The 13,420-nt window shown below is 40.6% G+C and overlaps 2 protein-coding genes across 14 annotated transcripts in view; both read right to left on the bottom strand.

Moving 5' to 3' along the window:
• Nucleotides 1-397: 397 nt before the first annotated feature.
• ddx20 (DEAD (Asp-Glu-Ala-Asp) box polypeptide 20) lies at nt 398-4,782 on the bottom strand. Its single transcript, XM_004070745.5, has 11 exons — nt 4,496-4,782; nt 4,316-4,410; nt 3,829-3,997; nt 3,626-3,740; nt 3,368-3,510; nt 2,948-3,086; nt 2,768-2,826; nt 2,458-2,540; nt 2,151-2,256; nt 1,632-1,733; nt 398-1,560 (listed from the first exon to the last, which is right to left on the bottom strand). Exons 1-11 carry the CDS (start codon nt 4,689-4,691, stop codon nt 521-523), a joined length of 2,247 nt encoding a protein of 748 aa, XP_004070793.1. The 5' UTR covers nt 4,692-4,782; the 3' UTR covers nt 398-520.
• A 3,159-nt stretch (nt 4,783-7,941) lies between these two features.
• The window catches only part of LOC101161555 (cyclin-dependent kinase 17), a 39,906-nt gene continuing 34,427 nt past the window's right edge, over nt 7,942-13,420 (bottom strand). For 6 of the 13 annotated variants that reach the window (XM_011477180.4, XM_020704706.3, XM_011477175.4 and 3 more), the window contains 3 exons: nt 13,341-13,418; nt 11,422-11,543; nt 7,942-10,507 (listed from right to left, as the gene is read on the bottom strand). In XM_011477180.4, the coding sequence (XP_011475482.1) occupies nt 11,440-11,543; nt 13,341-13,418 (182 nt within the window). In that variant the 3' untranslated portion in view covers nt 7,942-10,507; nt 11,422-11,439. Of the gene's footprint in view, nt 10,508-11,049; nt 11,097-11,421; nt 11,544-13,340; nt 13,419-13,420 lie in introns of all 13 variants that reach the window. The other 7 variants (XM_078949854.1, XM_011477177.4, XM_078949853.1 and 4 more) reach the window with 2 other exon arrangements.

Here is a 13,420-nt window from a genome sequence, read left to right as displayed (position 1 = left end):
CAACTATACTTCTGCAGCAGATGATAAGAATATGGACTTTGAGCATATTCTAATAATTAAACACAGCTAAGATTTATAAACTATAATAAACTAACCAAAACTACAAACCAATTATTTAATTAATTTGTTAACATTTTTCATCAAAGCCAAAGAGCCACAATGGAAGGAAGTTTACATGTGGCTCTGGAACCTCAGGTTGCAGACCCCTGATCTAGACGAAAACCTTTATTTTGAAGTTTTCAAATTAATGTAAAACAGGCCCTTGGATGCAAAATGCAACATAAACATTTTAACATATTAAAAGAAGACCAAACGTTTTACTTTTTTAATACTTTTTGTTCTGCATCTTCAAGCCAAATTACTTGTGTAAATACAAGAAGAGATCACTCAGGAAAAGTGCAATTGAGATGTTTTATTATATACATGACAAAGTCAATAGAAAACAACTTCAGCTTTACAAAAATTCCTGCTGAACAGACAAAAAGCTCTGTTCCAAACAAACCTCATCATTACTGCTGCTTCAGTGCTTCATGAGTTCTTCCATGTAAACTGCATTCATGCGATAAGCTGCCATCCAGCTGTGAGCCACATTGTAGTAGCTCTGATAGCCCTGCTGCTGAAAATGAGGCATAGAGTTATAGTAATCACTCCAAGCTTTGCAATAGGCTCCCCAGTATGCCTCAGAGCTGCACTCATCCTCCGTGGCCATGCAGTCCTCTTCATCTCTTTTCCGATTCCCTTTCATCTTGTCCTTTTTCCCCTCTTTCTTCACTTCTTCCCGGCGAGTCTTTGTTGGAGCAGTCCAGCTGGTGCTTCTTGCAGAATCCCTGCTTTTGGGGTGAGGCAAAGTTCTCCCACTTGAGCAGCCCATCTGTGGGGGTTTCTGCACAGGGGGTGGAGTTTCCAACAGAGGTTTAGTGACCGTGTTACATTCAACTTTCCCCTCAGCTTGATTAGACTCTGCTGGTTCATCCTCCATGTCTGACTGGGAGCAGGAGGAAACAGAAGCTGACCTCTGAGGGCAATAACTAGATTTCAACTCTTCACTGTATTTTGATAAACTTTGAGTTCCATCTTCATGGAGCATGACAGACTCCCTCTGCACATCGCTACCGTCTCGGCCTCCGTACTCTCTTATTACCTCAACGGATCTCCCCAACCCTGTGGTGATGAAGGTGTGAAAGTCCCGCTCAGCCTCCTGAAAAGTCATAAACTTCAACCTGCAGTTCTTGAATGAACTCAGAGGAGGGATCTTGGGGAGAGCATCCTGCTGCTCCTTTCGAGTCGGTGCTACTTTGGGTTTCTGTGTTAGCACAGCGCTCCCTGCATTTTCTTCAGCATAAAGCTCTTTCTTGGGTGCTTGACGGATCTTGTCAGCCTTAATTTGACTCTTCTGCTGCCGAGCTTGATCCTTCCTCTGATCAGACGCAGGGACTGCACTCTTTGATGTCCTCTTTTTTTCGGTTTTGGATGACAGCAAGCATGCGGGCACTGGGATGGAAGCATCTGCACAGACATCCCAGTCACAGGACTCATCCATCAGCCCAGGCTCCAACACCACTAAAACAACAGTGTCATTAGACGGCAAGGCATTTTCATGTCAAAAAGTCAAAAATGTCAGCAGGACTCACATGGCAGAGCATGCAAACTAAGACCACATTTCTGAGCGATGGCCATCATCTTGTTTTCTTCTTCACCATGGCAACAGTAGGTCACAGCCAGCCCATGAGTGCCTAGTAACCAAACAGAGAAATCACAAAGAAAGCTCTCCTTTCTGTAGAACTAAATTGAAATGGAGTAAAAGTCGTGATGATACATTGATACACCCCTTTCACACCAATCAACAAATTAGATCGATTTGGTTACACTAAAAACTTCAGAGTTCCAATACGTTCCCTTCAAATCTGAATATAAATGAATGCAAAAAAAAAAGCACAGAATTCTAAAAAATTCAGATGGACATTTTGACCTGAAGGTATTTGAGTGAGAGTTAAGCTGATGAGGAAACATCTGCAGCAAAAAGCTGCTGGTTCCTGAAAACCTGAACAGATGAAGGATTCTGCAACAAAGACGCAACACTCCTCCACTAATAATCCATCCAGACTTCCTCAATGATTCACAAAGATTGCTCCATGTTGTTGGAGGCGTACCAAAGCGCCCAGCCCGTCCGATCCTGTGCATGTAAGTTTCCCAATCCTGCGGCACGTCCAGGTTTATAACCAGGTTTACTTTCTCAGCATCGATTCCTCTGGACGTCTGTCAAAGGGAAGCAAACAGGAAGCAGCACCAACATTATTAAGGACAGGAAACCAGATATTTTACATTTCTGCTTTCGTTCTTGTTTAAATAAGGCTGTGGTTGATGAAATATAAAAAGGTCAGAATCCCTCCTTGTAAAAACAAAATAAAAATAAAAATAAAAAAAGTAAAAGTAATAACAGCAAAGCCGTTCTCTCACCAGGTCAGTGGAGATGAGCACTCTGCACTGGTATTGCTTCAGTTTTGACATGGCTTCCAGTCTCTGATCCTGACTGAGTCCACCTGTGCAGATTAACACGCACCACCTATAACCGCACATGAAACTTTACCTTTGCCATAAAAAAAAAAAATTAAAAAAACCACAAAGCTTCAAAAACTGTCATGGTCCCACCTAAATTATGGTTGTTAAAAATATTCAAATTAGCAAATGAAAACATGTACATGTAACTTATTTCTTAAAACTGATTCTATTGCTGCTCATTACAATGATTTTACAGTTGCTGCCTCACCTGATATGCAGACAGCAGGTAAGCCTTTGGAGGACACGATGTCTGCCAGGTGCTGCGCCCTGCCGCAAAAAAAAACCCCCAGCCCATTTCAGCAAGAAATCCATTCTCTCCGCGCTTGGTGAAACAATTAATCGACAGCAGCAGCTGCGGAGCGAAGGTTAACACGGAGAGCGCACCTACCGTGTGTGCAGGTTGGAAAACACTAAAGCTTGGTTGAATGGAATTTTACTGAACAGTTCCAGTAAATGCTGCACTTTCTCCTCAAAAATCTTGTGAGGAAGAGGATGGGAAGGCACCAGCTTGTAAAACTGCTTCAGACCTGCCAGGGGAACAAAAAACAGCATATGTGAGATACAGGTCAGGGATCAGGTTTGACACCAAAGAACGCTCAATCCTGAAAAGCGTTTCAATGAAAATATATTTTGTTAAATCAACTCAAAAGCTTTTTTATTTTTTAAAAAGACGACATCAGTGCTTTAAAAAGATCTACAACTGTAGTTTTTTAGCGCTGGATAATCAAATAAAACCAAAACAAAAGGAAAGAAGTTTGTCAGGAAATGAAAGGTGTGCTGATTGAACTTTTTCTAAAGTGGACCTCACCTTTCAGCCCCATGTCTTTAGGATTGAGTCGAACAAAAGTAGGCTCGTTCATGTAGCGGGTAAGGTGTTGAGCCAGGGATTCTGGGTATGTGGCAGAAAGTGCCAGCATCTGTTTGTTGACGGGCAGAGCTGAGAAGATCCAGCTTAAGAAAGAGTAAACAATGTCCTGCTTCATTTTTATTTCAATTTGAACACAACATGTGAAGGGGAAAACACAAGAAAGGAACTATAATGCAACAGCAGTTGTGTCCTTGTTACTTGATTTGCTCCTGGAAGCTCCCCTCCTCCAGCAGTTTGTCAGCTTCATCCAGAACAAACAGTCGGATGCTGGCAGTGGACAGCATGCCCAGCTCGATCAGCTGTTTGATGCGACCTAAGGGGACAACGGGAGCATCCTCGTCATCAGATACCAAACTAAAAAATTACGTGAGCGGTTTATGGGATGTCCAGTGGGCTCTTACCAGGTGACCCCACAGCTATATGACACTTCTTCAGGTGGGATTTGTCTTGGCTCACAGGCCTGCCCCCGATGAAAACGTGGCACTCCAGGCCCTCCATGGCACAGCCGATGGCCATGACCACTGAGTGGATCTGCACCGCTATTTCCCGCGTGGGAGCCAAAACAAGAACCTGCAGGAGAACCCAAGCTGTTTATGGGCAAAATGCGATGGACTATAAAAGTTGAGATTTTTGGTTTAAATCGACATTTCTTAAATACTGTAAGATCTATAAAAATTGGGAAATTTGAGACTAGATTCAAACATTACATTTTATATTCCCTTTAATATATTACCAAATTCTTTTGGAAAGACAGATGGTTAACCTAATTTAATTGGAACTTCCAAAACCAATGAGCTTTCTATAATAAAATTTTACTGTGGACACTAAAGCTTTTGTTCATAAATGCATGATGCAAAACAACATGGGAACACTGACTCACTGACTCACCTGAGTGGCAGAGTTCTCCAGGATCAGAGAGTCCAGAGCGATGGTGCAGAACACGCATGTCTTTCCTGTGCCAGACTTGGCTTGTACGATTAAATCTGAAACAAGACATCTAGAGTAAGACCTACTTCAAAAATGAGATCGATAACAGTCATCAAAAAACAAAACAAGTGAAGTGCCAACCGAGTCCACATCGGCCGAGCGGGATCGCCTTGAGTTGTATCGGCGAAGGTTTCTGGAAACCAGCAGCGGACAGTCCGTCCAGAACGGGCTGCGATAACAACAGAGAGCTGAAGTCGATGCCCTCCGACAGGAGCACGTCCTCGGTCCGATTTCGCGTTTCGATGTCATGGCCTGCTTTTCTCACAGAGGAAGCCATGTTTCTTTCCGCTGTTTTTTTTCCACGCTGCTTATCAGAACTGAAAGCCCCAGGTAGCAGTGACCTCAAATTGCAATGTCTGCCACCTACTGGCGTGGAGGGCAATTGCTTACTCAGAGTTGCAACCAAGGGGATGGGCAGTGGAATTGCAATTTAATTTGTTACTATGACAACAGATGTAGTTTTGATCTTGCGGCAAGCTAGACAGACAGCAGGGGCTGGCTGAGGAACAGATGCCTCCCTGGTCATTCAGCCGCCTCTGGAGCAGGGGTTTCTGGGAGATTTTAAACCTCCCTCCTTGCCTGGTGATTGGTGGAATGTGAACCCCCTCAACCAGCTCTGCAGGAGGCAGCAGCAAAAAGGAAGCTGGAAAACTGTCTGTCGTTGAACATTGTCAATGCATAGTAATCTGTCATTGTAATATTTATTTTGTAATACATGTAACATCCCCTGGCATTCTTGTTGTTATGAATATTGTTCTTTTCATGCATATTTGTTTTATTTGTTTTGAATAATAGAGTTAAAGAAAAGCAAAAAGGAAGCTGGACGTAAGCAGGAGGTGAAAAATTACACGCAGCATTCACACAAGACAAGAACACACAAAAATACACACAAGACCAGGGTTGGTAACATGCACAGATCCGTATTGAAACTTTCCATAATTATAAAAAACACTTTAAAGAGAAAAACTCAATAAAAAATGAAAATGTAATGAAATTTTGTTTTTAACATTGAAAATGCTCTTAAACAGCTAGGAAATTACTGAACTCTAAAAAATACATACTTACGCTTTATCAAGTTTTTTTTTAATTATTCCTGACACTACATTTGTGTCACCTATATTTGTTTAACATCACACATTTAGATTATAGATTTTTATAGATTTTAGTTCAAATTTACATCTAACCTGGAGGGTTTTAGCCATCTTTTGAGACCTTCAAAATATACATGTAATCTCCATACATTTCCTGGGTGATTTTGTTAATTACAAATTTGAATCGATTAAAGCAGGGGTGTCAAACTCATTTTGGTTCGGGGGCCACATTCAACCCGTCTGATCTCAAGTGGGCCGGACCAGTAGCGTGAAGGCAAAATAACAGCTTTATTCTTGTTTTTTTACCCAATTGGAAAACATTCATTCATTCATTTTCTATGAATTTTGAGGCTGCCAGAGCCTATCCCGGCCACTTGTGGGCAAAGGCAGGGGGGACACCCTGAACAAGTCGCCAGTTTGTTGCAGGGTAGAATGTCCTCACTCACACACCCATTCACTCCCGCACTCACACCTAGGGTCAATTTAGAGTTGCCAATTAACCTATGAAGCATGTTTTTGGATGGTGGGAGGAAGCCGGAGACCCCGGAGAGAACCCACGCATGCACGGGGAGAACATGCAAACTCCACACAGAAAGGTCCCCCATTGATGTTCTGTTTTTCATGTCCCCCAGCTGGGACTTGAACCAGGGGGATTCTTGCTGTGAGGCAAGAGCGCTAACCACTGCGCCACCGTGCAGCCCAATTGGAAAACATGCCTCAACCAACATGGTAGCCTAATCAATTCTTATTACACATTCATTCACAGAGGCCAATGGATCTTAAAATAAAATGAATTTCACTTTTTAAAAAAAAGAAAAAGAAAAAATAATTATTTTATAAAAATATTGGTTTGTTCAATTTTATACAGACTGAATATTTTAAATCTGACACTGAAGCAATTCTGATAATAAATTCAAGAGGGGCTACAGAAAAAATGAAACATCTAAACAACTTAAATGTAAACATCCAAACTACGACAAAATTACACTAAATTAAACTTGCAAACATTTGTGAACATAAGAGTTTGGAGTCAACCTCCTTTTTCTCCTGAAACTTCACCAGACCGTCAATATCAGGATTCAAATCCTGTGCAGAAACAAATTTACTGTCATTCAAGTGAGCAAAACACAATGAAATGTCCAAGAATCTTTTCCTGGTTTCTGCCTGAATTTTGTGGCAACACCTGCCTTCTTCCTGACCTTTGATGGAGCACCATCAGTGACCAAAATTACTTCATGTGATCAGTTCACTCCAACATTGTCCAGCACAGTAATTAGAGAGCTGACTATGTCATGAGTTGTTGTTGTGTCCATCAACTCCAGAAACTCCACTGTGACTGTCTCTTCAACACCTCTAATAAATATGCACAGCTCTACATATCTGTGATGTTGGTGCTTTCATCAATAGTGACTGAAAATACAACAAATGACTGGATTCCTTCATGTGGCTGCCCATGTTTCCTCAGAGATGTTGGATCTGGAGTCGTAATTCTTGACAGACTCATGTTTAAGGTCGACTGTTTTTTGGGAACAAGAGTTCTGCAGCCTTCAGCATTTTTCAAGAAGTTCAAAATCAGAAAATGGTTTGGATGTTTGCTCCAACTTGTCTGCAATAAGGTAGCTAGGTTTCACTGCTCCATCACTGACGTCACGGCTGCAGTAAATCCAGATGGTTATTTATCGGTCCAGCTAATAGTTGGTAAATCTTTTTTTTTTCTTAACTGCAAATGGTGAAATTTTTCTTTGTGGAGATTCTCATAGTGGTGCTGAATGTTGTATTCTTGGAGAACCTGTTCAGGACATACCAAGCTTGCAGGTTTGCATTCAGCTACGTGAACAAATTAAAACGCTTTCCATTTCCCTGGAAAGCTCAGGACCACTACAACCTTTTTTTTTCTTTTTGACAACATTTTGGTCATTAGGGTGTCACTACTGATCATCCTTCAGTGATGAAGCTCACAGGGAACCAAACTACTGCCTACCCAGACACACCGCTGTTAAGTTTCGCTTTTGGCACATGCAGAGTTATGTTGTTTCAACTGTTGAGCTTTTCCTTTGCTCCCCCTAGTGGCGGAATTGCGCATTTCGGTTATTTCTTTAAAAAATCATAACTTGCCACAGGAATGGACTAGAAACTTGGTTTCTTTTTTAAACATCCATGTGATTTTTACTCTTCATGTGTGGGCCGGACTAAACCACCAGGCGGACCGGATACGGCCCGCGGGCCGTATGTTTGACACCCCTGGAAGGAAACTTTTTTTAACCTAGGAAATGTTTTTTTTAAAAGGTAACAACTCAAGTTTACATATTTTAACACCTTTTTTCCCCCCAATAAATCTTAAATGACACATTTAAAAAATGTAAAGTGGTATAGCATCAGAAAAGATTATATCATCCTTTAATAATAAAGTTAAAAATAATTCCACAACACACACAATGATCTACTGTTATGTTTATTAGGTGTTCACATCACCTCTGACCCTCATGGTCTGTCTTCAAACATGGCATACACTCCTCACACACCAACAGGTTTTTCTCATATTTATCTCAACGTTATGGCTTTCTGCAACTTAAAAAAAAAGTTTTTGCAACATGAGAAATCAATGCAACCTCTCTAGATCCTGCATGCAAAACAGGAAGGAAAAAAAAGAATCAATAGTTTTGAAGTCTCTGTTTGATCAATCAATTACATCCATTGTGCTAAATGAACACAAATGCAATCAGACTTATTCTATTTCCATGGCTTTTTTATTGATTACAGAAATATTGCTGACTCTTAGTAAAGAAACAGGAAAAAGGAAAACCAGAATGTGAATAGCTGTATCAAACCTGTACACTTTATAATTATTTATATATTTATATATATTTACAGAGTGGAGGGGTCGTCATCTATGTACATGCTACATACCGTCACACTCTAGAAAACAAAAAAGTAGTTATTCTAAAGAACGTTGGTGTTATTTCAATCTTTGTGAACTTATTGGAGAGAAAAACGCGAGAAATGAGCCGAGCTCTGTGCCTGAGGTAAGAGAAAAGCCGATCTACACTCGCAAGCTGTACATCTTTACACGTCAGCAGGTTGGTGTGTGAACACACTTGTGTGCTTTTTACATCCCATAGGAGAAATCGGTTCCTCACAGTTGGGGAAGCCACATTTTACGACAGTAGAAAGAAACAAAATGTGTCTAAAACTCAGACGCCTTATACTCCAATCAGAAAATACCAAACCGTCTCTGATCTTTTTGTCAAAGTTGAGACAGGTTTTATTATTTAAGGTAATTGTTTCTTGCCCGCACCCCAGTGCTGCCTGGCAGCTGGATGTCATTGTCTGTGGACATTTTTGGTACAGTTTTCAAGTGATCATGTGTATCTGGGAGTGAAATCCTAAAATATTATGTGCCATGCAAGACTTTATGGAGGTATTCATTTCTCCTGCAGCAGCTATTTCACAGACCAATCTCAGATCATGTCAAATACACAAACATGCCTAAAGAGATGACAGGTAGGGTCGTTTCGGGACATCTTGGTCAAATTAACTAAACAATGGACAACGCCAAAGACTCACAGGTTGATGCCAATAAATGTTCTTTACAAATTATGGGAGGGGGGGGGGAGGGGGTCAACGCACACAAGACCATCTGCATCTCAGAGAACCAACAAAACAACACAAGCAATAAGTCCTGAGCTCAAGGAATGTGCAACATGTGCCCAGCCAGTCACCCTCCCTGTGCAGACTGAGAACAGCATCCTGGAAATATCATTGCTTTTGACAAAGCAAAACGTAATCATATATACATATTTTGTTTTCGAAAATAAAAAAAAATAAAAAAAGGACACCGGAGATCAAGGGGTTTTCTATATGTAATGGAGAGGTAAAATCAGGTGCAAAGAGACAAGGTACACCAGCTAACAAGTTAAGACAACATCTCAGTCAGGCAAAGGAGGAGAGGGGTGAACAGGTGAGGCCTTGCACACGTCCTTTGCCTCTCGCTCCTTCACCAGTCCTCTTCTTATGTACGGAATGACGGCATCCTGAAGAAGTGTCGTCCACTGTACTTAAGTGAGGAGCAGGTGTTACATCGTCTGCTGCTGGTTTGACAACAGCAGTGTTCATTGCAAAGCGGTGAAGTAGTGCAGCACGTTGTAACAGTCTTTTTCTGTGTTTTCAAAAGGATTTTCCTCTTCACTCGTGTATTTCTTTCTCCTGACTGACGAGCTTCCAGAACGATGACCACCTTGACCTCTGCTAAGGTGCAACAGTTCATCTTTGTAAACTCCAAGGATTTTCACACTTATTCTCCAAGTGTGAATGAGTGTTTAAGATACATGATGCTTAAAACGAAAACAAAAAAAAGACAAAAGCAAAACAAAAAGGATGGAAAGACAGATCCTGTTTATAATAAAAGGTTAAGAGGTTAGGCAAACTTTTAGTGCTGAGGTGTAAATACTACGGGATTCAGTTGTTAAGAAACAGAAGCAGTTCTATAGCTCAGTCTATTTAAGCACAACAATAAAAAAACACAGAAGAGAGTGATGGGGGGAACCTATTTCCCTCCATGCCTTTGGCTTGTGTTCGGCTCCTCCTTCTTTACAGCTCACTGATACAGTAAAATATACTTCAAAACCAAGTCAGCTCCCATCCTAGTGCTGCCCTCCTCTGGGCAGCAGTAGCAGCAGCAGCAGCAAGGAGACTCATTCTCCCACTTTTCTTCCGGCACTCTGAACAACCTCATTTCCGATTCATGTTCAGGGTGGAGCAGAGTCCTTGATCCTTAAGGTTTACGTTTGTGTGGTTTTCGGTTTGATTTGCCTTTTTCACAGGTGTGTGTATTTTTAAGTGGCAGGATGTGCTTCAGTATTCCCGTTTGTGTGTGTGCGTGTGCGCATTTGTGTGTGTGTGGCAGGGTCAGTGAATCCGTGGCTTCTCCATGTTTCGCTGTCTTCCTCTCATCGCTCCTGCTGGCACTAAAACAGCACACTCTGCCTCCTGCTCTTTCCCTGGGCTGAGAAGGACACACACAGGAGAGAAAGTCACACTTAGAAATAATTTTGGACAAATAAAATCTTATCAAGAAGCTAGAAAAGTCACTTCATGCCACAAACCCAACCGAAACACAACAAACCAGGTCACACTATGTACATTTAGAGCTGCAAGATAAATTCAATCATTTATACTAGAGTATATTCCATAAGTGACTGAACCTTTCCTAAATTTAAAATAAAGTAAAAAATCTAAAATATGTAACAAGAATAGATTCTAAAATATTGTCCTTTATCTGGAGCTAAAATATATAAGACTTGTAATTCCTTCCCAGCTTAACCCAAAAACAACAAGATAACACACTTATGTAGGAAGTAAAAATCTCAACCGGTGTGACCATGTCGGCTTTTACAATCACATACTGTATGTCTGTGCATATCTGTTTGTGAGGGTGTGTTCATACTTTACAAACATTGTAACACACAGAACTAAAGCTGCACAGCACTCAACCATGCTAATGAAAAGCAACTAGGCAAACTCATGCGTCACAAACCCCTTACTTACAGCCTTGTGACAACACTACATCTCTCGCTGAAAAAACCTAAACAGGACTGAAAGCAAGAAGAGTCCAATGACTCCTGGTGCTCACACTCATTGCTTTCAAAATGAAAAACAGAAATGTGCCTAAGCTGAACCCTGGAATGGAAGTTGCTCACATTTTTAGATGTGTGAGTTTAACCAATTCTAAATTTAAGAACATTTGAACTGGTGAAATACAAAAGAGGAGGAGGAGGAGGAGGAATGTGATGAGATTCAGTGAAGTTTAGCACGTTTCAATGCAACACATATGCTGAGGTGGTGAGAAAAAAAATGACAAGAAAAGCAGAGCAAACAGTGAAAAGAAAAGAAAAGAAAAGCTGGAAAGACAGTATTTACCAGAATGGCAGGGGCCACTCAGCCAGTGGAAGTGGAGGAGAGATTGTGACTCTGAGCCCTGGGATTGGTAGTCTCTCTCTGGAAGTACTGCGAGGGTGCGGAGCCTAGCTTATGGGCCATCGCTTTTTAAGGTCATGGGAAAAGGGGGAGGATGGGAGGATTGAGGTGTGACAGAGAAGGAAGATGCAGGTACACAAGCGAGATTGGAGAAAGAATCAGAGAAAAGATTACCAGAGGACAAGAAGGGAGGAAGAGCACCAAAGAGGAGCGCCAGTTTAGAAGAATATGACAAAGAGGTAATGAAATAAGAAAAGGAGACACACATAACCACACTGGGACTATGATACAAGGCAGCAACACTGAAATAAATCAAAGCAGATGCTGGAGACACAAGCGATATACAGAGTGTGTGTTGACAAAGGCTCTGACAAGAATGACATTTTCTAGTTTCTTTAGTACAGTAAAGAAAAAACTTTAAAAAATATGTATTACAAAAAAACTTAACAAAAAGTCGTAAAGGTGTTTTATTTCTTGTTGGGAACTTATCCTGACTTTGTCATAAACTGTTCTTTCTGTAGGCCTATAAAGTTTTATTTTGTGCTGCTGGCTGAGTGACAAATGCGAGATAGATTTGCTCGCTGTACACCATATGATGCATGGACACATAAATAAATTCCAACCAAAAAAAAAGAAAAATCTGCATCAATGCACACAGGGAAACTGTTTCTTGTTTCAGATGCAATATGGAAGTTGTTGTCTCTTTTAGTGGTTAAAGTCACAGCACCTTACATAAAAATACCTGACGTTTTGTATGACATAGTTTCTGCAGAGCGGCAGGAGTTCATCAGAAATTCATCTCTAAAGCGGGACCCGCCCCCTTTCCCCTTCTCGTTGCTGAGCGGAGCAGAGTTTGTGGTCTGTCCAGCGTATTTTTAGTCACAAATTCCTTTTTCTTGCTCCTTGTTCACAACTATTTAAATAAATACAGTATTTACAAAATGCTATTTTAGTCTTAATTTTCTTTATACATGTCTGCCATCATCAGAAAAATCCCACAAGAACATGTTAAAAACACCAAAGACATCATTTTTTTGTCTGGGTCTTTAAAGTTACAGCATCTTGAATCAATCCAAACATGCCACATTTACAGCTAATATTTAGTGTTTTATAGACTTTTCACAGCCATTAATGATTTTTTACAATAGATCCATGCTTTACAGCACTTAAAATAACATGATCAGGTAAATGAAAAGGTTTTGGTTCCATTACTTCATTTATTGAAAATTCTCTTTGCAAGAAAAATAAAATTGTTTTCTTATTAACTAAGCTCATGTTAATGCTTAGCCAAGAAAGTAGTGATTAAAACTGAGTCACAAATTTCCTTCTAGCCAAAAAATAAAGCTGCAGTGCTCTGAATTTTAATAGGAACTTAGCGTTTGAAAAATACATGAAAAAAAAAAGAAATGGGGAATTTACTTTAACCTAAAAAAGTTTACTTAGTGACTTTGCAGATCTGTCAGTGGGTTATTAGAGTTAATGTTTAAGAAAACTTGAGCCTAAAATATAAAACTGTTCACAAGGTGTTCTAAAAGTAAAGAGAGCTGCAGAAGTATTTGGTTCCAGCAGGAAGTAAACAGAGCAAAAGGCCAAAGGTTAAGCATCAAAGGTTAGACTGTGTGTTCTGAGTGTGAGGCAGTTTGCTTTGTAGGCAATAAAACTCTGAGTTTTCATAGCTTAATCCGCCCGGTTACAGAGCATCATTTGTATAGCGACCACACAGTGCCACGAGAGATCACGGAAAAACCGACACTCAGAAGAAGAGAGTGAAGAGGAGGCAGACAGGGAACAGCATAAAGCTTAGTGTTCCTTAGCTTAGTTTGTCAAATACTTTCCTTCTTTTTGATCATGGGAGGACTTACTTGATTCTGGATGGACCGAGGATCTCTTCCCAGGATCCTTCTGAAGCTGAATGCCTTTTACAGAGAAGATGGAAGCAGCT

The sequence above is a fragment of the Oryzias latipes genome, chromosome 7 (genome assembly GCF_053564925.1).
Source record: "Oryzias latipes strain Hd-rR chromosome 7, Olatipes_Hd-rR_3.1".
NCBI lineage: Eukaryota > Metazoa > Chordata > Actinopteri > Beloniformes > Adrianichthyidae > Oryzias > Oryzias latipes.
The sequence above is the reverse complement of the archived record's forward strand: the minus strand, read 5'-3'. Positions and strand labels throughout refer to the sequence as shown.